Genomic DNA, 15,945 nt, shown 5'->3' with positions numbered 1-15,945 from the left:
CTTTGGTCAAGTGTTTTACTTCTGACCCATCTCTCAGATCCATAAGTTAAAACTGGTTTGAACAGTCTCTTGTATACAGCTAATTTAGTGTTCTGACTAATTTCTCTTTTATTCCATATGAATTTATTCAATTGACTTCCCACCATACCAGCTTTGCTGATTCTGTTGTCTATTTCTATATTTAATTTACCATCTTCAGTAAAAATTGTGCCTAAGTAGCTGAAATGTTTTACTTGTTCCACAGGTTCTCCATTCACAACAGTTCACATTTTCAATGATTCTACCTATTTTCATTGTCTTTGTCTTTTTATTGCTAACCTTCATACCATATCTATTACAACAGCTATTCAATTTAGTCATAGAATCTTGCAGACTTGTAGTGGATTTATTTAGAAGTATAATAACATCCGCATAAAGCAAAGAGCGGACATTAACATCTCCAATTTTGATATCATGTTTAATACCACTTTCCTTCATAATGTGATCCATATAGATAATGAATAACAGCGGGGATAATGTACATCCTTGTCTTACACCAGATTTAACATTAAACCATCTTCCTGTACTTCATTCAATTCTAACTGTTGACTTACAACTCAAATAAAGACTAAGCATTGCTTGATATAATGCCCCATTGACACCATATAACTGTAGCGTATTGAATAGCTTCTCTCTCTTGGCACCTTGTCATCTGCCTTTTCCAAATCGACAAAACTTAAATACAGATCTTTGTTATATTCCCATGCTTTCTCAACTATTTGTCGTAAAGTGAAGATCTGATCCTGACAGCCTCTGTTTGGCCTGAATCCAGGTGGTTCTTCACCAAGCTTTTCTTCCACAATTCTTCTCAACCTTTTCTCAAGTATACTTGCATAGATTTTGCCAGGAACACTCAGTAGGGAAATACCTCTGTAATTCTCACATGCAGTTTTATTTCCCTTTTTATATATGGGTACTATGAGAGCTCTACTCCAATCATTGGGAATTCGTCCCTCTGTCCAGGCTTTCTGAACTATGCAGTGCAACCACTGTAAGACTCTTATACCACCATACTTCAGCATTTCTGGTTGAATATCATCTACTCCAGCTGCCTTTCCACATTTCAAGCCTTTGATGGCCTTTTCTACTTCAAGTATGGATATGTATTCCTGCTTGCATGCCTGGTCAGTGTTTTTTTACCACTGTGCTGTCATCACTACTTGTTTCATTTAGCAGTTTTTCAAAGTAATTACTCCATACTTCACGGATATCTTTTTCTCCAGTTTTCATGTCACCTTTATCATCTATAACCCCTTTTACAGCACACTTTCCTCCATTCCAAAGCTTCTTCAACAACCTCCAAAATATTTTGCCACCTTCTTGATATTTATTTTCTATATTCATGCCAAAGTTCTCCCATGATTTTTGTTTAGCTAGTTTTACACAGTGTTTAGCATTCTTGCATTTGTCTCTATATTCTCTAAGAGCACAAGCTGACTTATTTGACAGGAACTTTTGATATGCTTTTTTCTTTTCCTTCACTGCCTCTTTAACTTCCTGTGTCCACCATGGAGTTCTAATTTTTCTATCCTTGCAGACAACTTCATCACATGCCTCTCTAGCTGTATCAATCAGGGCTTTCTTCAAGGCTTGCCACTGAATCTCCAAGGTTTACTTCCTGTTCTCAAACTCTTTCATTTTTTCTTCAATAATCTTTGTGTATTTTAGTCTACAGTTCACATCTGAGAGCTGCTCAACTTTTATTCGCTTGAAAACTTTCTTACATGTTATTCTTTTCAATATGAAATTCAATTTTATCCTTCTCAAGACTAAATAGTGATCACTTCCAATTTCAAATCCTCTGTACACTCTGGTGTCCTGCACCAGGGGGAAAACATCACTATTAACAATAACATAGTCAATGAGATTTTTCTTATTCCTTGCCTCATCTCTCCATGTGAATTTATGCACATTTTTATGTTGGAACGTGGTGTTAGTAATAACCAGTCCATGTCCTGAGCAGAAATCCAACAGATATTTGCCATTATTATTAGCTTTGCCCTTTTCTCCAAATTTTCCCAAAATATTTTTGTATGTCTCACAATCATTTCCTACTCTGCTATTTAGATCCCCAACAAGGACCAACTTTTCCTTTTTCATTGTGTCAGTTGCTTTTTCTAAAGCTTCAAAAAATTCCTCCACTTCTACCTTAGTAGAACCTTCTGTGGGACTATAGGCACAAATAAGTCTCATTGTCCAGTTCCCCCATTCTCATATTTGCCCACATTACTCTATTTGAGACTGACTGCCATTCAAGAAGATTAGCCTGGTATTTTGTGTTGAATACCATGGCTAATCCTTTTCCTTGATTGTCATTGCCTGAGTATAACATTTTGTATTTATTGCTCAGAAAGATCTCACCAGTTTTGGTCTTTTTGGTTTCAGTCACCCCTATTATGTCTATCTGGTACTTAACTAATTCCTCAGATAGCTCCATTTCTTTGCCATTCAGGCTTCTTACGTTGATAGTACCGATTTTTAACTCTGGTGATATTGAGTTGGGGTTTGTTTTCAGATTTCAAAATTAAATTCAAAATAAAAAATGATGGTACAACATGACAAAATGGAATGAGTAAAGAAGAAAAATTTATTTTTTGTATATGAAATTAAACTGAAAAGGTGCTGAGTAGCAGATGCATATGTGTTAAACAGAATAAGAGGAGGATGAAAGAATTAGTGAAGAAAATTGAGATCAACAGTGAAAGGTTTTGCTTACAGAAAATATCTGGAGAAAATGCAAGCAGAATTCACACATCTGTATGAAAGGGCATGCAATGTATTGGTGAGAGACAGGTCATTAATTGATGTAACTGTTACTGACTTCTGTAATGAAAAGGATATTTAAAGTGCTATTAGGGGTATGTATTGGTCATTTGAACTTCCATGGTACATTAGTAATACAGGCAATATTGCATCAAGTCAGGGTATAAAAAGATTAAAGTATATAATGTTGTAGTGTAGATGATAATAAAGTCCTAACAAAATGGATATACAATCTTTGTACATAAATTGATTTCATGTAAAAATTTAAAAATTAGGAGAATGGGGAACTGGACAATGAGACTTATTTGTGCCTATGGTCCCACAGAAGGTTCTACTAAGGTAGAAGTGGAGGAATTTTTTGAGGCTTTAGAAAAAGCAACTAACACAATGAAAAAGGAAAAGTTGGTCCTTGTTGATGATCTAAATAGTAGAGTAGGAAATGATTGTGAGACATTCAAAAATATTTTGGGAAAATTTGGAGAAAAGAGCAAAGCTAATAATAATGGCAAATATCTGTTGGATTTCTGCTCAGGACATGGACTGGTTATTACTAACACCATGTCCAAACATAAAAATGTGCATAAATTCACATCGAGAGAAGAGGCTAGGAATAAGAAAAATCTCATTGACCATGTTATTGTTGATAGTGATGTTTTCTCCCTGGTGCAGGACACTAGAGTGTACAGAGGATTTGAAATTGGAAGTGATCACTATTTAGTCTTGAGAAGGATAAAATTGAATTTCATATTGAAAAGAATAACATGTAAGAAAGTTTTAAAGCGAATAAAAGTTGAGCAGCTCTCAGATGTGAACTGTAGACTAAAATACAGAAATATTATTGAAAAGAAAATGAAAGAGTTTGAGAACAGGAATCAAACCTTGGAGATTCAGTGGCAAACTCTGAAGGAAACATTGATTGATTCTGCCAGAGAGGCATGTGGTGAGGTTGTGTGCAAGGATAAAAAAATCAAAACTCCCTGGTGGACACAGGAAGTTAAAGAGGCAGTGAAGGAAAAGAAGAAAGCATATCAAAAGTTCCTGGCAAATAAGTCAGCTTTTACTCTTACAGAATACAGAGACAAATGCAAGAAAGCTAAACAGTGTGTAAAACTAGCTAAACAAAAGTCATGGGAGGACTTTGGCAAGAACATAGAAAATAAATATCAAGAAGGTGGCAAAATATTCTGGAGGTTGTTGAAGAAGCTTAGGAATGGAGGAAAGAGTGCTATAAAAGGAATTAGAGATGATAAAGGTGAAATGAAAACAGGAGAAAAAGATATCCTTGAAGTATGGAGTAATTAGATTGAAAAACTGCTAAATGGAACAAGCAGTGATGACAGCACAGTGATAAAAAACACTAACCAGGCACGCAGTCAGGAATACATATCCATACTTGAAGTCGAAAAAGCCATCAAAGGCTTGAAATGTGGAAAGACAGCAGGAATAGATGATATTCGACCAGAAATGCTGAAGTATGGTGGTATAAGAGTCTTACAGTGGCTGCACTGCATAGTTCAGAAAGCCGGGACAGAGGGACGAATTCCCGATGATTGGAGTAGAGCTCTCATAGTACCCATATATAAAAAAGAGAAATAAAACTGAATGTGAGAATTACAGAGGTATTTCGCTACTGAGTGTTCCTGGTAAGATCTATGCAAGTATACTTGAGAAACAGTTGAGAAGAATTGTGGAAGAAAAGCTTGGTGAAGAACAAGCTGGATTCAGGCCAAACAGAGGCTGTCAGGATCAGATCTTCACTTTACGACAAATAGTCGAGAAAGCATGGGAATATAACAAAGATCTGTATTTAAGTTTTGTCGATTTGGAAAAGGCATATGACAAGGTGCCAAGAGAGAAGCTATTCGATACGCTGCAAGTTATATGGTGTCAATGGGGCATTATATCAAGCAATACTTAGTCTTTATTTGAGTTGTGAGTCAGCAGTTAGAATTGAAGGAAGTACAGGAAGATGGTTTAATGTTAAATCTGGTGTGAGACAAGGATGTACATTATCCCCTCTGCTATTCATTATCTATATGGATCACATTATGAAGGAATATGGTATTAAACCTGACATCAAAATTGGAGATGTTAATGTCAGCTCTTTGCTTTATGCGGATGATGTTATACTTCTAAATAAATCCGCTACAAGTCTGCAAGATTCTCTGACTAAATTGAATAGCTGTTGTAATAGATATGGTATGAAGGTCAGCAATAAAAAGACAAAGACAATGAAAATAGGCAGAATCATTGAAAATGTCAACTGTGTTGTGAATAGAGAACCTGTGGAACAAGTAAAACATTTCAGCTACTTAGGCACAATTTTTACTGAAGATGGTAAACTAAATATAGAAATAGACAACAGAATCAGCAAAGCTGGTATCGTGGGAAGTCAATTGAATAAATTCATATGGAATAAGAGAGAAATTAGTGGGAACACTAAATTAGCTGTATACAAGACAGTGTTCAAACCAGTTTTAACTTATGCATCTGAGAGCTGGGTCAGAAATAAAACACTTGACCAAAGACTAGAGACCGCAGATATGAGAGTCCTGAGAAAGATTAGAGGCGTGAACAGATGGCATCAATGGCAATATCATATTAAAAATGAGGATATTAGGAAAGAACTTGACATTGTCAGCATCCAGGAATGCGTTAGCAGAGCTAATCTCAGATGGTATGGTCACTTAAATAGAATGGGAGAGGAAAGATTAGCAAAACAAGTGTTCTCTGCCAGGTTGGCAGGAAAACGACCCAGAGGAAGACCAAGATATAGGTGGATTGATACGGTACAAAGTGCCTTAGACGATAGAAATATAAGATCTGATAATGTTGGAGTCTTGACAAGTAACAGACTGATTTGGAGGAAAATTGTAGATAGGAAGTTAGTAATGATGTAATTTTTTCATGTAGTACTGTCATATCCTGTACACCCCCTTGAGGGTACATCGCAGGAATTTGATGATGATGATGGTATAAGACTCTCACACTGCATAAAATTTGTATGAGGGTATAAGACTCAGGTAAATTACTAAAATCAGTAAATATTCATTAAAATAAGTAACAGAGCAAATCAAATACTCACACATGGACATACGTTAAAAGGGTAATCAGAATCACTTACAATATCAAATCTAGATAAGTGGGAGACTTCTGCACTGCCTTTTAAGGAATGAAGATTTCTGATATTTCTGACCTCATGTCCATTTCTCACCTTTTAGTGTGTATCTCATTAGTAGTTTTCTACCTGGATAATGAACGAATAAAGGTAGGTTGGCAATTTGGAATTTAGCTGAATGAACTGTATTCTGTATTGCTTCAAACCAAAAGATAATGATGGTATAACAAGATGAAATGTCCTGCCTGCTGAGGCATCACACATATAAACAAGAACCTTGCTGTTTTCATAAGGCAAAAAGGACAAGTGAAAGCTACTGGAACAAACTTATTATCATCAACTGAACTGAAGATAGGCACTATCAATTTAAGAGATACTGATGGACCAAAAGTAGACTTCCCAGAAAAATTAGAGAAGTATAACATGTCAACATAGTCGGTGTTACAAAAACAAACACAAAAATGGTAGATTCTTCTTAACTATAAGATGTTATTCAACTAGAAATTAGAAACGAGAGGAGCAGTTACAGTATTCAACATCAAACCAAACCCAAGAAGGATAATCTTGAATGAAGAAATATCAAACATCAAACCATGAGCAAATATCAAACTGGGGAATTAGAAAATCAGACTTGTGTGTATGTTTCTAGGTCATTAGAAAAGGCAGCTGACAAAGAAAAATTTGGTTTTTTTGGAGATCTAAACAGCCTAGTAGAAAATGAATACCGAATATGTCAAAATGATTCAGTCAAAATGAACTAATCATTACTAACACAGTGTTCTAACATAAAGATGTGCAAAAATGCACATGGACAGAAGACAAGAAATCAGAGTAGTCTCACTGACTATGTTATTGTTGATAGGGACATTTTCACACTGCTTCAGGACACAAGAACATAATGGGAAAATATATAGAGAACAAAGCTAACAAGCTCCACTGGATTCCTGTTCAGAACAGAACTAATCATTACTAACACAGTGTTCTACCATAAAGATGTGCAAAAATTCACATGGACAGAAGACAAGAAATCAGAGTAGTCTCACTGACTATGTTATTGTTGATAGGGACATCTTCACACTGCTTCAGGACACAAGAACATAAAGGGGATTTGAAATAGGAAGTGATCACCATTTAGTTTTGATAAAAATGAATATCATATTAAAAAAGATAAATGTGTAAAAAGTTTAAGAAGAATCAAACTGAAGTAGCTTTCAGAGATGAAATACAGACTCAAACATACAAATATAGACAAAAGTTTCAAAACAATCAATACAACAAACTCTGAAGAAAACTGATTAGTGACAGAGGCATGTGATAATGTTGAATGCAATGATAGAAAAATCAGAACTTCATGATGGACTCAGGAAATTAAAGAAGCAGTCATGGAAATGAAGAAAGTGTAACAATTATGTCAGCATGAGCTCTGATAGAATACAGAGAAAAATAAAAAGATAAAGTAAGGAATAAAAGTACAAATACAAAATGGCAAGACTTTGATAATAATATAAATGGTAAGATCAATATCAGAAAGGAGGGCAAAATGTTTTGAAAACTATGGAAAAAGTTTAGAACTGGAGGAAAGAGGACTGTATAAGGAATTAAAGTTGACATGAAAACTGAAGACAAAAACATGAATGGAGCAATTTCTTTGAAATTTTACTAAATGAAACAAGAATTGACCAAGTAATGGTAGAAATGCCATAAAAAAACATGCCTGAAATATGAAAAGGCAGCTGGAGTGGTGATATTTGACAAGAAATGCTCATATCAGGAGCCTTAACAGTTTGACACTGCATAAATCAGAAAGCCTGGTTCTTCCTCAAATTTCTGATAGGTACCCTGATTAGATGTATAGGATATTATAACAGTATTACATGAAAAGTTTACATCATTACTAACTTCCTAGCCACGATTTTCCTCCAAATTAATCTATATCTGTGAAATCTTATATTTCAGTTTTTTAAGGCTCTTCTTACTGAATCAATCCACCCAAATCTTGGCCTTCCTTTGGTCTTCTCCTGCATCATAGCACTTGTTTTGCTTAACTTTCTTCTCCCATTCTGATTAAGTGACCATACCACCTGAGATTAGCTCTGGGAATGTTAATTTATTCCTGAGAAAAACTGCAAAGTATTTTGTCAAAACAAAGATATACCATTATATTATAGTCTGGTATATCATCTAGGATCCTAAAATGGTATACCAAATGTTTCAAAGCTTGTAAAGAATTTTAAAAAAAAGTCAGTGGAAATAATACCCTATTTGATCACAAAAGAAATGAAGAAATTATTTATTATTATTAGACACCTCCAGAAAGTCCAAAGACTCATCGAGGGAGAGTGCCAACAGCATCGATCTGGTACTTATCCAATTCCTCAACTAACTCCATTTCTTTGCCATTTAGGCTTCTTATGTTGACAGTACCGATCTTGAACTCTGGTGATGTTGAGTTGGGGTGAGTTTTAGGATTTGTTCCAGTAGCTGACTTTTCGCTGTATACCCTGGTGAAAACAATGGGGGGGGGGGGACCTTGTTTAACCGGGCAATGCCTCAGCCAGCATGAAATTCTGTCATGCTGTACCATCATTTGAAATGTGGGTTTAAGCCAATAAGAATACAATTTGGTCAGCTAAATCCCAAATTGCTAGCCTATCCTCGCTGTTCAGTATCCATGTAGATACCTAAAAGGGTGCACCACGAGAAGGTGGGGATTGGACATTAGGTTAGAAGCTCTGGTCAGTTCTCTGCATCCCTTTAAAGACTATGTGGAGATCTCCTCTCAGTTATATAGCTTTGACCTTTAAGCACCCCCTCTCAATGTGGCGTGGAATTAAAAATATGCAAATGTCAAAACAAAGATATACCATTATATTATAGTCTGGTATATCATCTAGGATCCTAAAATGGTATACCAAATGTTTCAAAGCTTGTAAAGAATTTAAAAAAAAAGTCAGTGGAAATAATGCACCTTTGGCATCATTTCACTTTATTTTATGTAATGTCAGCTCTACATGCACCTTGGCAATATAACTACTATCTTTCAGTGGGATACAATTAGAGATGTTGTAGGAAGTTTGATATGTTGTCTGTGAAGACAACACTGAATTATAAGTGTTGAACAGCAGAAAAATCAGAGTATTTTGTTCTGTGAGTTTGAAAGAACTGCTTCTGGTAGATGGGGGGGGGGGGGTATTTTCATACCTTGCAGAAAAAGAAACTGCACTGTGATGGATAGTAGTGTGTTTAGAGGCACTCATGCAATATTGTATACAGCAATGGCTAGAGCTCCATATTCTGCACATGGCAGTCTGCTGTGTACCCTGTAAGGTTTCCCAATGTGGGCATAAGATGCTTGTCGAGATGGGATGATCTGAAAAGGATTTTATTTTGGGTTGATATGAAGACAATTGTCAAAATGAGTGATAGTTCATATGTTTTGATGAACAGGTAATGTCTGAAATGCTCCAGTCAATTTTTACTGCCTGGATAAGATTTTTACTGCCTTTACCTACAACTACCGGCAACACCCTTTCTCTCACAGAAAGAAATTGTCACTATGGATCCATACTGCATCAGTCAGATAAGTGCTTGGTAGAGACAGGAAGGAAGGAACATCTGTCTTCACCCCAAGAGGTGGAAGACAATGTGTAAAGGAATATTCACTGCTCTCTGGCACTTATCCAGCAAATGGCATATGAGGGAAGGAATTTTTATGTTCCAATTTTAGTCACAATGTAAATCCTAAGACCTTTGTTTCTGTTGTAACAGGGATTATTATTGGTCCCAGTCTTAATTCTGAGTCAGGTTCAAGATTACATTTGTGGCAAAAGTGAACACAAATAGTCTTCTGTGATAAAAAACCTGACACCATTTGTAATTGCCTCTCTATAACCTTCATGTTGCAGGAATTGTGAAAAGACGGGTATACTGATATCTGGGCATTGGGGTATACTGATATCTGTAGTTCCCAGCAGGTGGCTGCTACAATCAATTAGTTCTATCTTTTTCCAATACAATTTGTATTGTTTTCACGTTATTTGATTGTAGCAACACATGTTTTGTGGCAAGTACCTCTATCATCCAAACCTGTTGTCTTAATCTAGAGGAATAGTTAATTTTGTTGGTGTATATAGTATTAATGACAACAACATAAATAATAGTCAACAACTAAGTCTTGTTACACAAACAGTCACTGAAGGAAACCTTAAAGAAACAACTTACCTAGAATGACTTTAGCTGTATCTCCTTTAACAGACAAATAATGCAAAATCTGTTCACCATAATATGATGATCCACTTGTATCAGACACTGCCAACAATAAAAGGGCTGTGCCTTAAAAAAATTTTGAGAACAAAGCTATTAGACTAATGTGCACTGTTGTAAGTATTCTTCCAATAATGGCAAAATTTAACTATATAAATGAAAAAAATTTATTAGTGCATATCAAGTTCCAATTTTTACTATTGATTTTCTTACTTAAAAAAAGAAAGTAATTTTCAATTTTTTAAAAAAACGGATAATAAACTTGGCTTGCAAAACTAGTACCGTATTTACTCTAATATAACTTGCACTTTTTTCTCCAAAATATAAGTTAAAAAATCATGGTGAGAGATATGTGGGGATTTTCGGAAACTAAAGTTTTTCAGAAAAAACTAAATTGACGTTTATAATTAATTCCTCAGTATTCATTATAATTTTAATTGCTCACATTATTTATAAAATGAATATATTTAAATTTTAATTATCAACGTTATTTAGGTGATCAGCCACTCACCTTCATCATGCCAATATTTGAATCTTTTAGCAACAATGCTTCTGTAATTAAATTATTTTTGGCTCAATCATGTCCCAAGCTCACAAAATCCAGTTGCACAACAGTTCTAATGATGGTCTCTTAATATTAATCCACCCACATGCAATCCAAGATCAAGAAGTCAATACCCTCATTTCCACATTTCCTCTACTGGTTGCTTTCATTTCTATGCATATCATTGGTGCAATATTAACAAAAGATTGTGCGACCCAACGACAGAGGCAAGGCGACGATTGCTGAGTTGAAATGCTGATTCTGTTCAACCGGATTCCAAAATATCTGAAACTGCCATAAGAACAGTCAGTATCTATTTCTTAAAGTTCTAAACTTTTTTCGTGTGCAAACTATATGCGAAACTTTTTAATTTCTATAATAAATTTAGTTTAATCCTTTAATCCTGGGAGCCAGACCCCAGAGGTGGTGAAACCAAGGTGGAAGTAATGTAGAAGTCATATTTACCTATACGAGTTGCCAAAAGGTGTCTCACCTTATTAAATTACTCTGGATTTAGAGAAAGATGTTGGTTTTTTCACTTGGTTAGACTATAATAAATTTAGTTTAATCCTTTATTCAAGTGTAAGCAAACAAAGTTTGCACCTGAAGTATCTTCAGAACTGAGGCAACTCTTGGTAAAGGTGGACCAAGCACTCAGCACTCCTTGTCTTCGTATCTCCCATAATGCAAAGCACATCTCCTTGCAGACATGTATAATGCTATGCATTAAGGGAAGGGCCACTACCCAGACTGGCTTTGACCTTTGAGGTCTCGTCAATGGGAGCCAGACCCAGAGGTAGTGATAACAAGGTGGAAGCAATGTAGAAGTCATATTCATCTATATGAGTTGCCAAAAGGTGTCTCACCTTATTATTAAATTACTCTGGATTTAGAGAAATATGTTGGAAGTTTTTTTTTCTCTCCACTTGGTTAGACTATAATAAATTTAATTTAATCCTTTATCTAAGTGTAAGCAAACAAATTTTGCACCTGAAGTATCTTCAGGACTGAGACCTCAATAAAGGTCAAAACTGGTCTGATTTTGACCTTCCCTTAATGCATAGCATCATACATGTCTGCAAGGAGATGTGCTTTACATTATGGGAGATACGAAGACAAGGAGTGATGAGAGCTTGGTCCACTTTTACCACAAGTTGCCTCAGTCCTAAAGATACTTCAGGCGCAAACTTTGTTTACTTACACTTGAATAAAGGATTAAACTAAATTTATTATAGTCTAACCAAGTGGAAAAAAAACTTCCAACATCTTTTTAATTTATTTTTTCATAAAGTAAAATCAGGGGTGCGAGGTATACACAAGGGCAAGTTATATTTGAGTAAATATGGTAGGTCAAATTTATTTCTAAAGTAGGCCTAAAGTATCAAAAAAAACATATAATCAAAGTACTGTACATAAAACAGAAGAGTAAGCCACTTTAGCTTCTATAGTATTTCATGATGCAAGGTGACCATGCAGCTCAGTGGAAATAGCCCTTGAATCCACAGCATTACCCTCCCCCCCCACCAAAGAAAGCCTATTCTAAGTTCAATTATAGTAGCCAACTAGAATTTTTTTCTAGTTGGGAGGACTTTGGCAAGAATATAGAAAATAAATATCAAATAGGTGGCAAAATATTCTGGAGGTTGTTGAAGAAGCTTAAGAATGGAGGAAAGAGTGCTATAAAAGGAATTAGAGATGATAAAGGTGACATGAAAACGGGAGAAAAAGATATCCTTGAAGTATGGAGTAATTACTTTGAAAAACTGCTAAATGAAACAAGCAGTGATGACAGCACAGTGGTAAAACACACTGACCAGGCATGCAGTCAGGAATACATATCCATACTTGAAGTAGAAAAAGCAATCATAGGGTTGAAATGTGGAAAGGCAGCAGGAGTAGATGATATTCGACCAGAAATGCTGAAGTATGGTGGTATAAGAGTCTTACAGTGGCTGCGCTGCATAGTTCAGAAAGCCTGGACAGAGGGACGAATTCCTGATGATTGGAGTAGAGCTCTCATAGTACCCATATATAAAAAGGGAAATAAAACTGCATGTGAGAATTACAGAGGTATTTCCCTACTGAGTGTTCCTGGCAAGATCTATGCAAGTATACTTGAGAAATGGTCGAGAAGAATTGTGGAAGAAAAGCTTGGTGAAGAACAAGCTGGATTCAGGCCAAATAGAGGCTGCCAGGATCAGATCTTCACTTTACGACAAATAGTCTTGAAAGCATGGGAATATAACAAAGATCTGTATTTAAGTTTTGTCGATCTGGAAAAGGCATATGACAAGGTGCCAAGAGAGAAGCTATTCAATACGCTGCAGTTATATGGTGTCAATGGGGCATTATATCAAGCAATACTTAGTCTTTATTTGAGTTGTAAGTCAGCAGTTAGAATTGAAGGAAGTACAGGAAGATGGTTTAATGTTAAATCTGGTGTGAGACAAGGATGTACATTATCCCCTCTGTTATTCATTATCTATATGGATCACATTATGAAGGAAAGTGGTATTAAACATGATATCAAAATTGGAGATGTTAATGTCAGCTCTTTGCTTTATGCGGATGATGTTATACTTCTAAATAAATCTGCTACAAGTCTGCAAGATTCTCTGACTAAATTGAATAGCTCTTGTAATAGATATGGTATGAAGGTCAGCAATAAAAAGACAAAGACAATGAAAATAGGCAGAATCATTGAAAATGTCAACTGTGTTGTGAATGGAGAACCTGTGGAACAAGTAAAACATTTCAGCTATTTAGGCACGATTTTTACTGAAGATGGTAAATTAAATATAGAAATAGACAACAGAATCAGCAAAGCTGGTATGGTGGGAAATCAATTGAATAAATTCATATGGAATAAGAGAGAAATTAGTCGGAACACTAAATTAGCTGTATACAAGACAGTGTTCAAACCAGTTTTAACTTATGGATCTGAGAGCTGGGTCAGAAGTAAAACACTTGACCAAAGACTAGAGACTTCAGATATGAGAGTCCTGAGAAAGATTATAGGCGTGAACAGATGACATCAATGGCAGTATCATATTAAAAATGAGGATATTAGGAAAGAACTTGACATTGTCAGCATCCAGAAATGCGTTAGCAGAGCTAATCTCAGGTGGTATGGTCACCTAAACAGAATGGGCAAGGAAAGATTAGCAAAACAAGTGTTCTCTGCCAGGTTGGCAGGAAAACGACCGAGAGGAAGACCAAGATATAGGTGGATTGATACGGTACAAAGTGCTTTAGACGATAGAAATATAAGATCTGATAATATTGGAGTGTTGACAAGTAACAGACTGATTTGGAGGAAAATTGTAGATAGGAAATTAATAATGATGTAATTTTTTTTCATGTAGTACTATCATATCCTGTACACCCCTTGAGGGTACATGGCAGGAATTTGATGATGATGATGATGATAGAATTTTTTTCTAAACTTTTCTTTGACTCGTTTCCAAATTAGTTCATCTCTGGTATGGCGAAAGGTCTTCCTCCCCAAACTCTGGTTTTTAATCCAGAGTTTGGGGAGGAAGAAGGCAAACCATAAAATCTTATGGTTTGATTTCTATTCTTTGTGAGTTGCCAGTTTTCTCTTGGAATATCCAGTGCTGTGATGATAGGTGTTCTCTTCAGATTTCTCTACTGATGTAGGTGTTCTCAGGGCTCTGTTATAATACCCATCCACCCTCTTTCTTATATATACGAATGACTGTCTGTTTTTAATTATTGACAATAATACAAGTGTTATGATTTAGGATCCTTTATCTCTACATCTTATTGCACTTAGTTGGTATCCATCCCACAGAGATATCAGCCAATAAGTAATGTTGGCCATCAAACTATTGACCTACTGCTGCTCTCACTTTGGTGCACTCCGTAAAGTAGTGGAGAAAGTAATCAATAGCCAACTTCATCCCCTGGAAAACTAATCAGTGACATCATAAAGGATTCCACCATCCATTCAGGATCTACATCAGATTTTGCCTACATCACCATGTCCATGTGTCATAGAAAGGTTTGTAGAAACCCACTGTTGCATCTAACATTCTCAAGGCATCTGATAGGGTCTAGCATAGAAGGCTTCTCAGTAAAATACCATCTTATGGTTTGCCTTCTATTCTTTGTGCGTTGCCAGTTTTCTCTTGGAATATCCAGTGCTGTGATGATAGGTGTTCTCTTCAGATTTCTCTACTGATGTAGGTGTTCTCAGGACTCTGTTATAATACCCATCCACCCTCTTTCTTATATACACGAATGACTGTCTCTTGCTTATGTCATACCCACTCTCTCTCTCTCTACTCCTACTTATATGACAAATCCTGCAATACTAATACCAATCTTCAAAGTCTACAACCAGTGCTCTAAGCACTAATTTTCATACCATTTTTCATTGTAGTGATGATAACCTAATCACCTTCAATGCTCCCAAGATGATTATATTTTTTCTAATAAAAAGCAAACAAACAAAAAACACCTTAGTTCTGCTTCCCTTACCTTTTGAAAACACTCAGCTCAATTATCAAGACCAGATCTCTTTTTGGACAGACAAATTTCTCTAGCCTTTCCTGATACAAACACATCACTAGATGCAATTTCTCATCCTCAAAAAAAAAAAAAAACCTGCTGAACCCTCTATTAGTCAGCATCAAAATCCTTGAAGAGAGCAGATTGGCTAATTGATGATCCCTATCTAACTGACTTAGTCAAGTCAAAGTCTCAGTCTGTTTCTGCATCGCATCTTTTCAATAGACATCATGACACTGTTCAGTGTAACTGGCATCCATCATTTTCTTCTCCAATTTCTGAATAACAGCAGTCAAACATAACATTTACAGTTGAACTGTTAACTCAGTGAACCTGCAATTCCCACTGATCTTCCATTCCATCTACTTCTGTTCTCTGGAAACAGCCTTCTCTATGATCCTATAGACTGCAATTTGCAACTCTTCAAAAAGATCAATACAATTCCTTCTCTCTTAATTGCACTTGAGCTTAATTTGCTATAGGTTCTACAACCTACATAAACATTAAATTGGTAAGTTCACAAATAAAAACCTGTAGTGACTATTCTAAGATTCAACTGCTTATCAGTCATGCAAGGCCGGCTCTATCGATGGTGCATTTGCACGAGGCAGAAAAATTGGCCTAAACTATACGAAAAATCATAAAAAAGTAATTTATTTATTCTCTGTTGAAACCAGACTTCAGT

General features: G+C 35.8%; 1 protein-coding gene across 1 annotated transcript in view; it reads right to left on the bottom strand.

Moving 5' to 3' along the window:
• eIF2A (eukaryotic translation initiation factor 2A) overlaps positions 1–15,945 on the bottom strand; it is a 270,564-nt gene that overhangs the window by 136,385 nt on the left and 118,234 nt on the right. The window contains exon 9 of the mRNA XM_090402822.1: positions 10,142–10,252. Coding sequence (XP_090258948.1) covers positions 10,142–10,252 — 111 coding nt within the window. The remainder of the gene's footprint in view (positions 1–10,141; positions 10,253–15,945) is intronic.

The sequence above is a fragment of the Typopeltis vanoorti genome, chromosome 13 (genome assembly GCF_054136105.1).
Source record: "Typopeltis vanoorti isolate ZY-2024b chromosome 13, IOZ_Tvanoo_1.0, whole genome shotgun sequence".
Taxonomy (NCBI): domain Eukaryota; kingdom Metazoa; phylum Arthropoda; class Arachnida; order Uropygi; family Thelyphonidae; genus Typopeltis; species Typopeltis vanoorti.
This window is presented reverse-complemented; position numbering and strand designations above follow the sequence as displayed.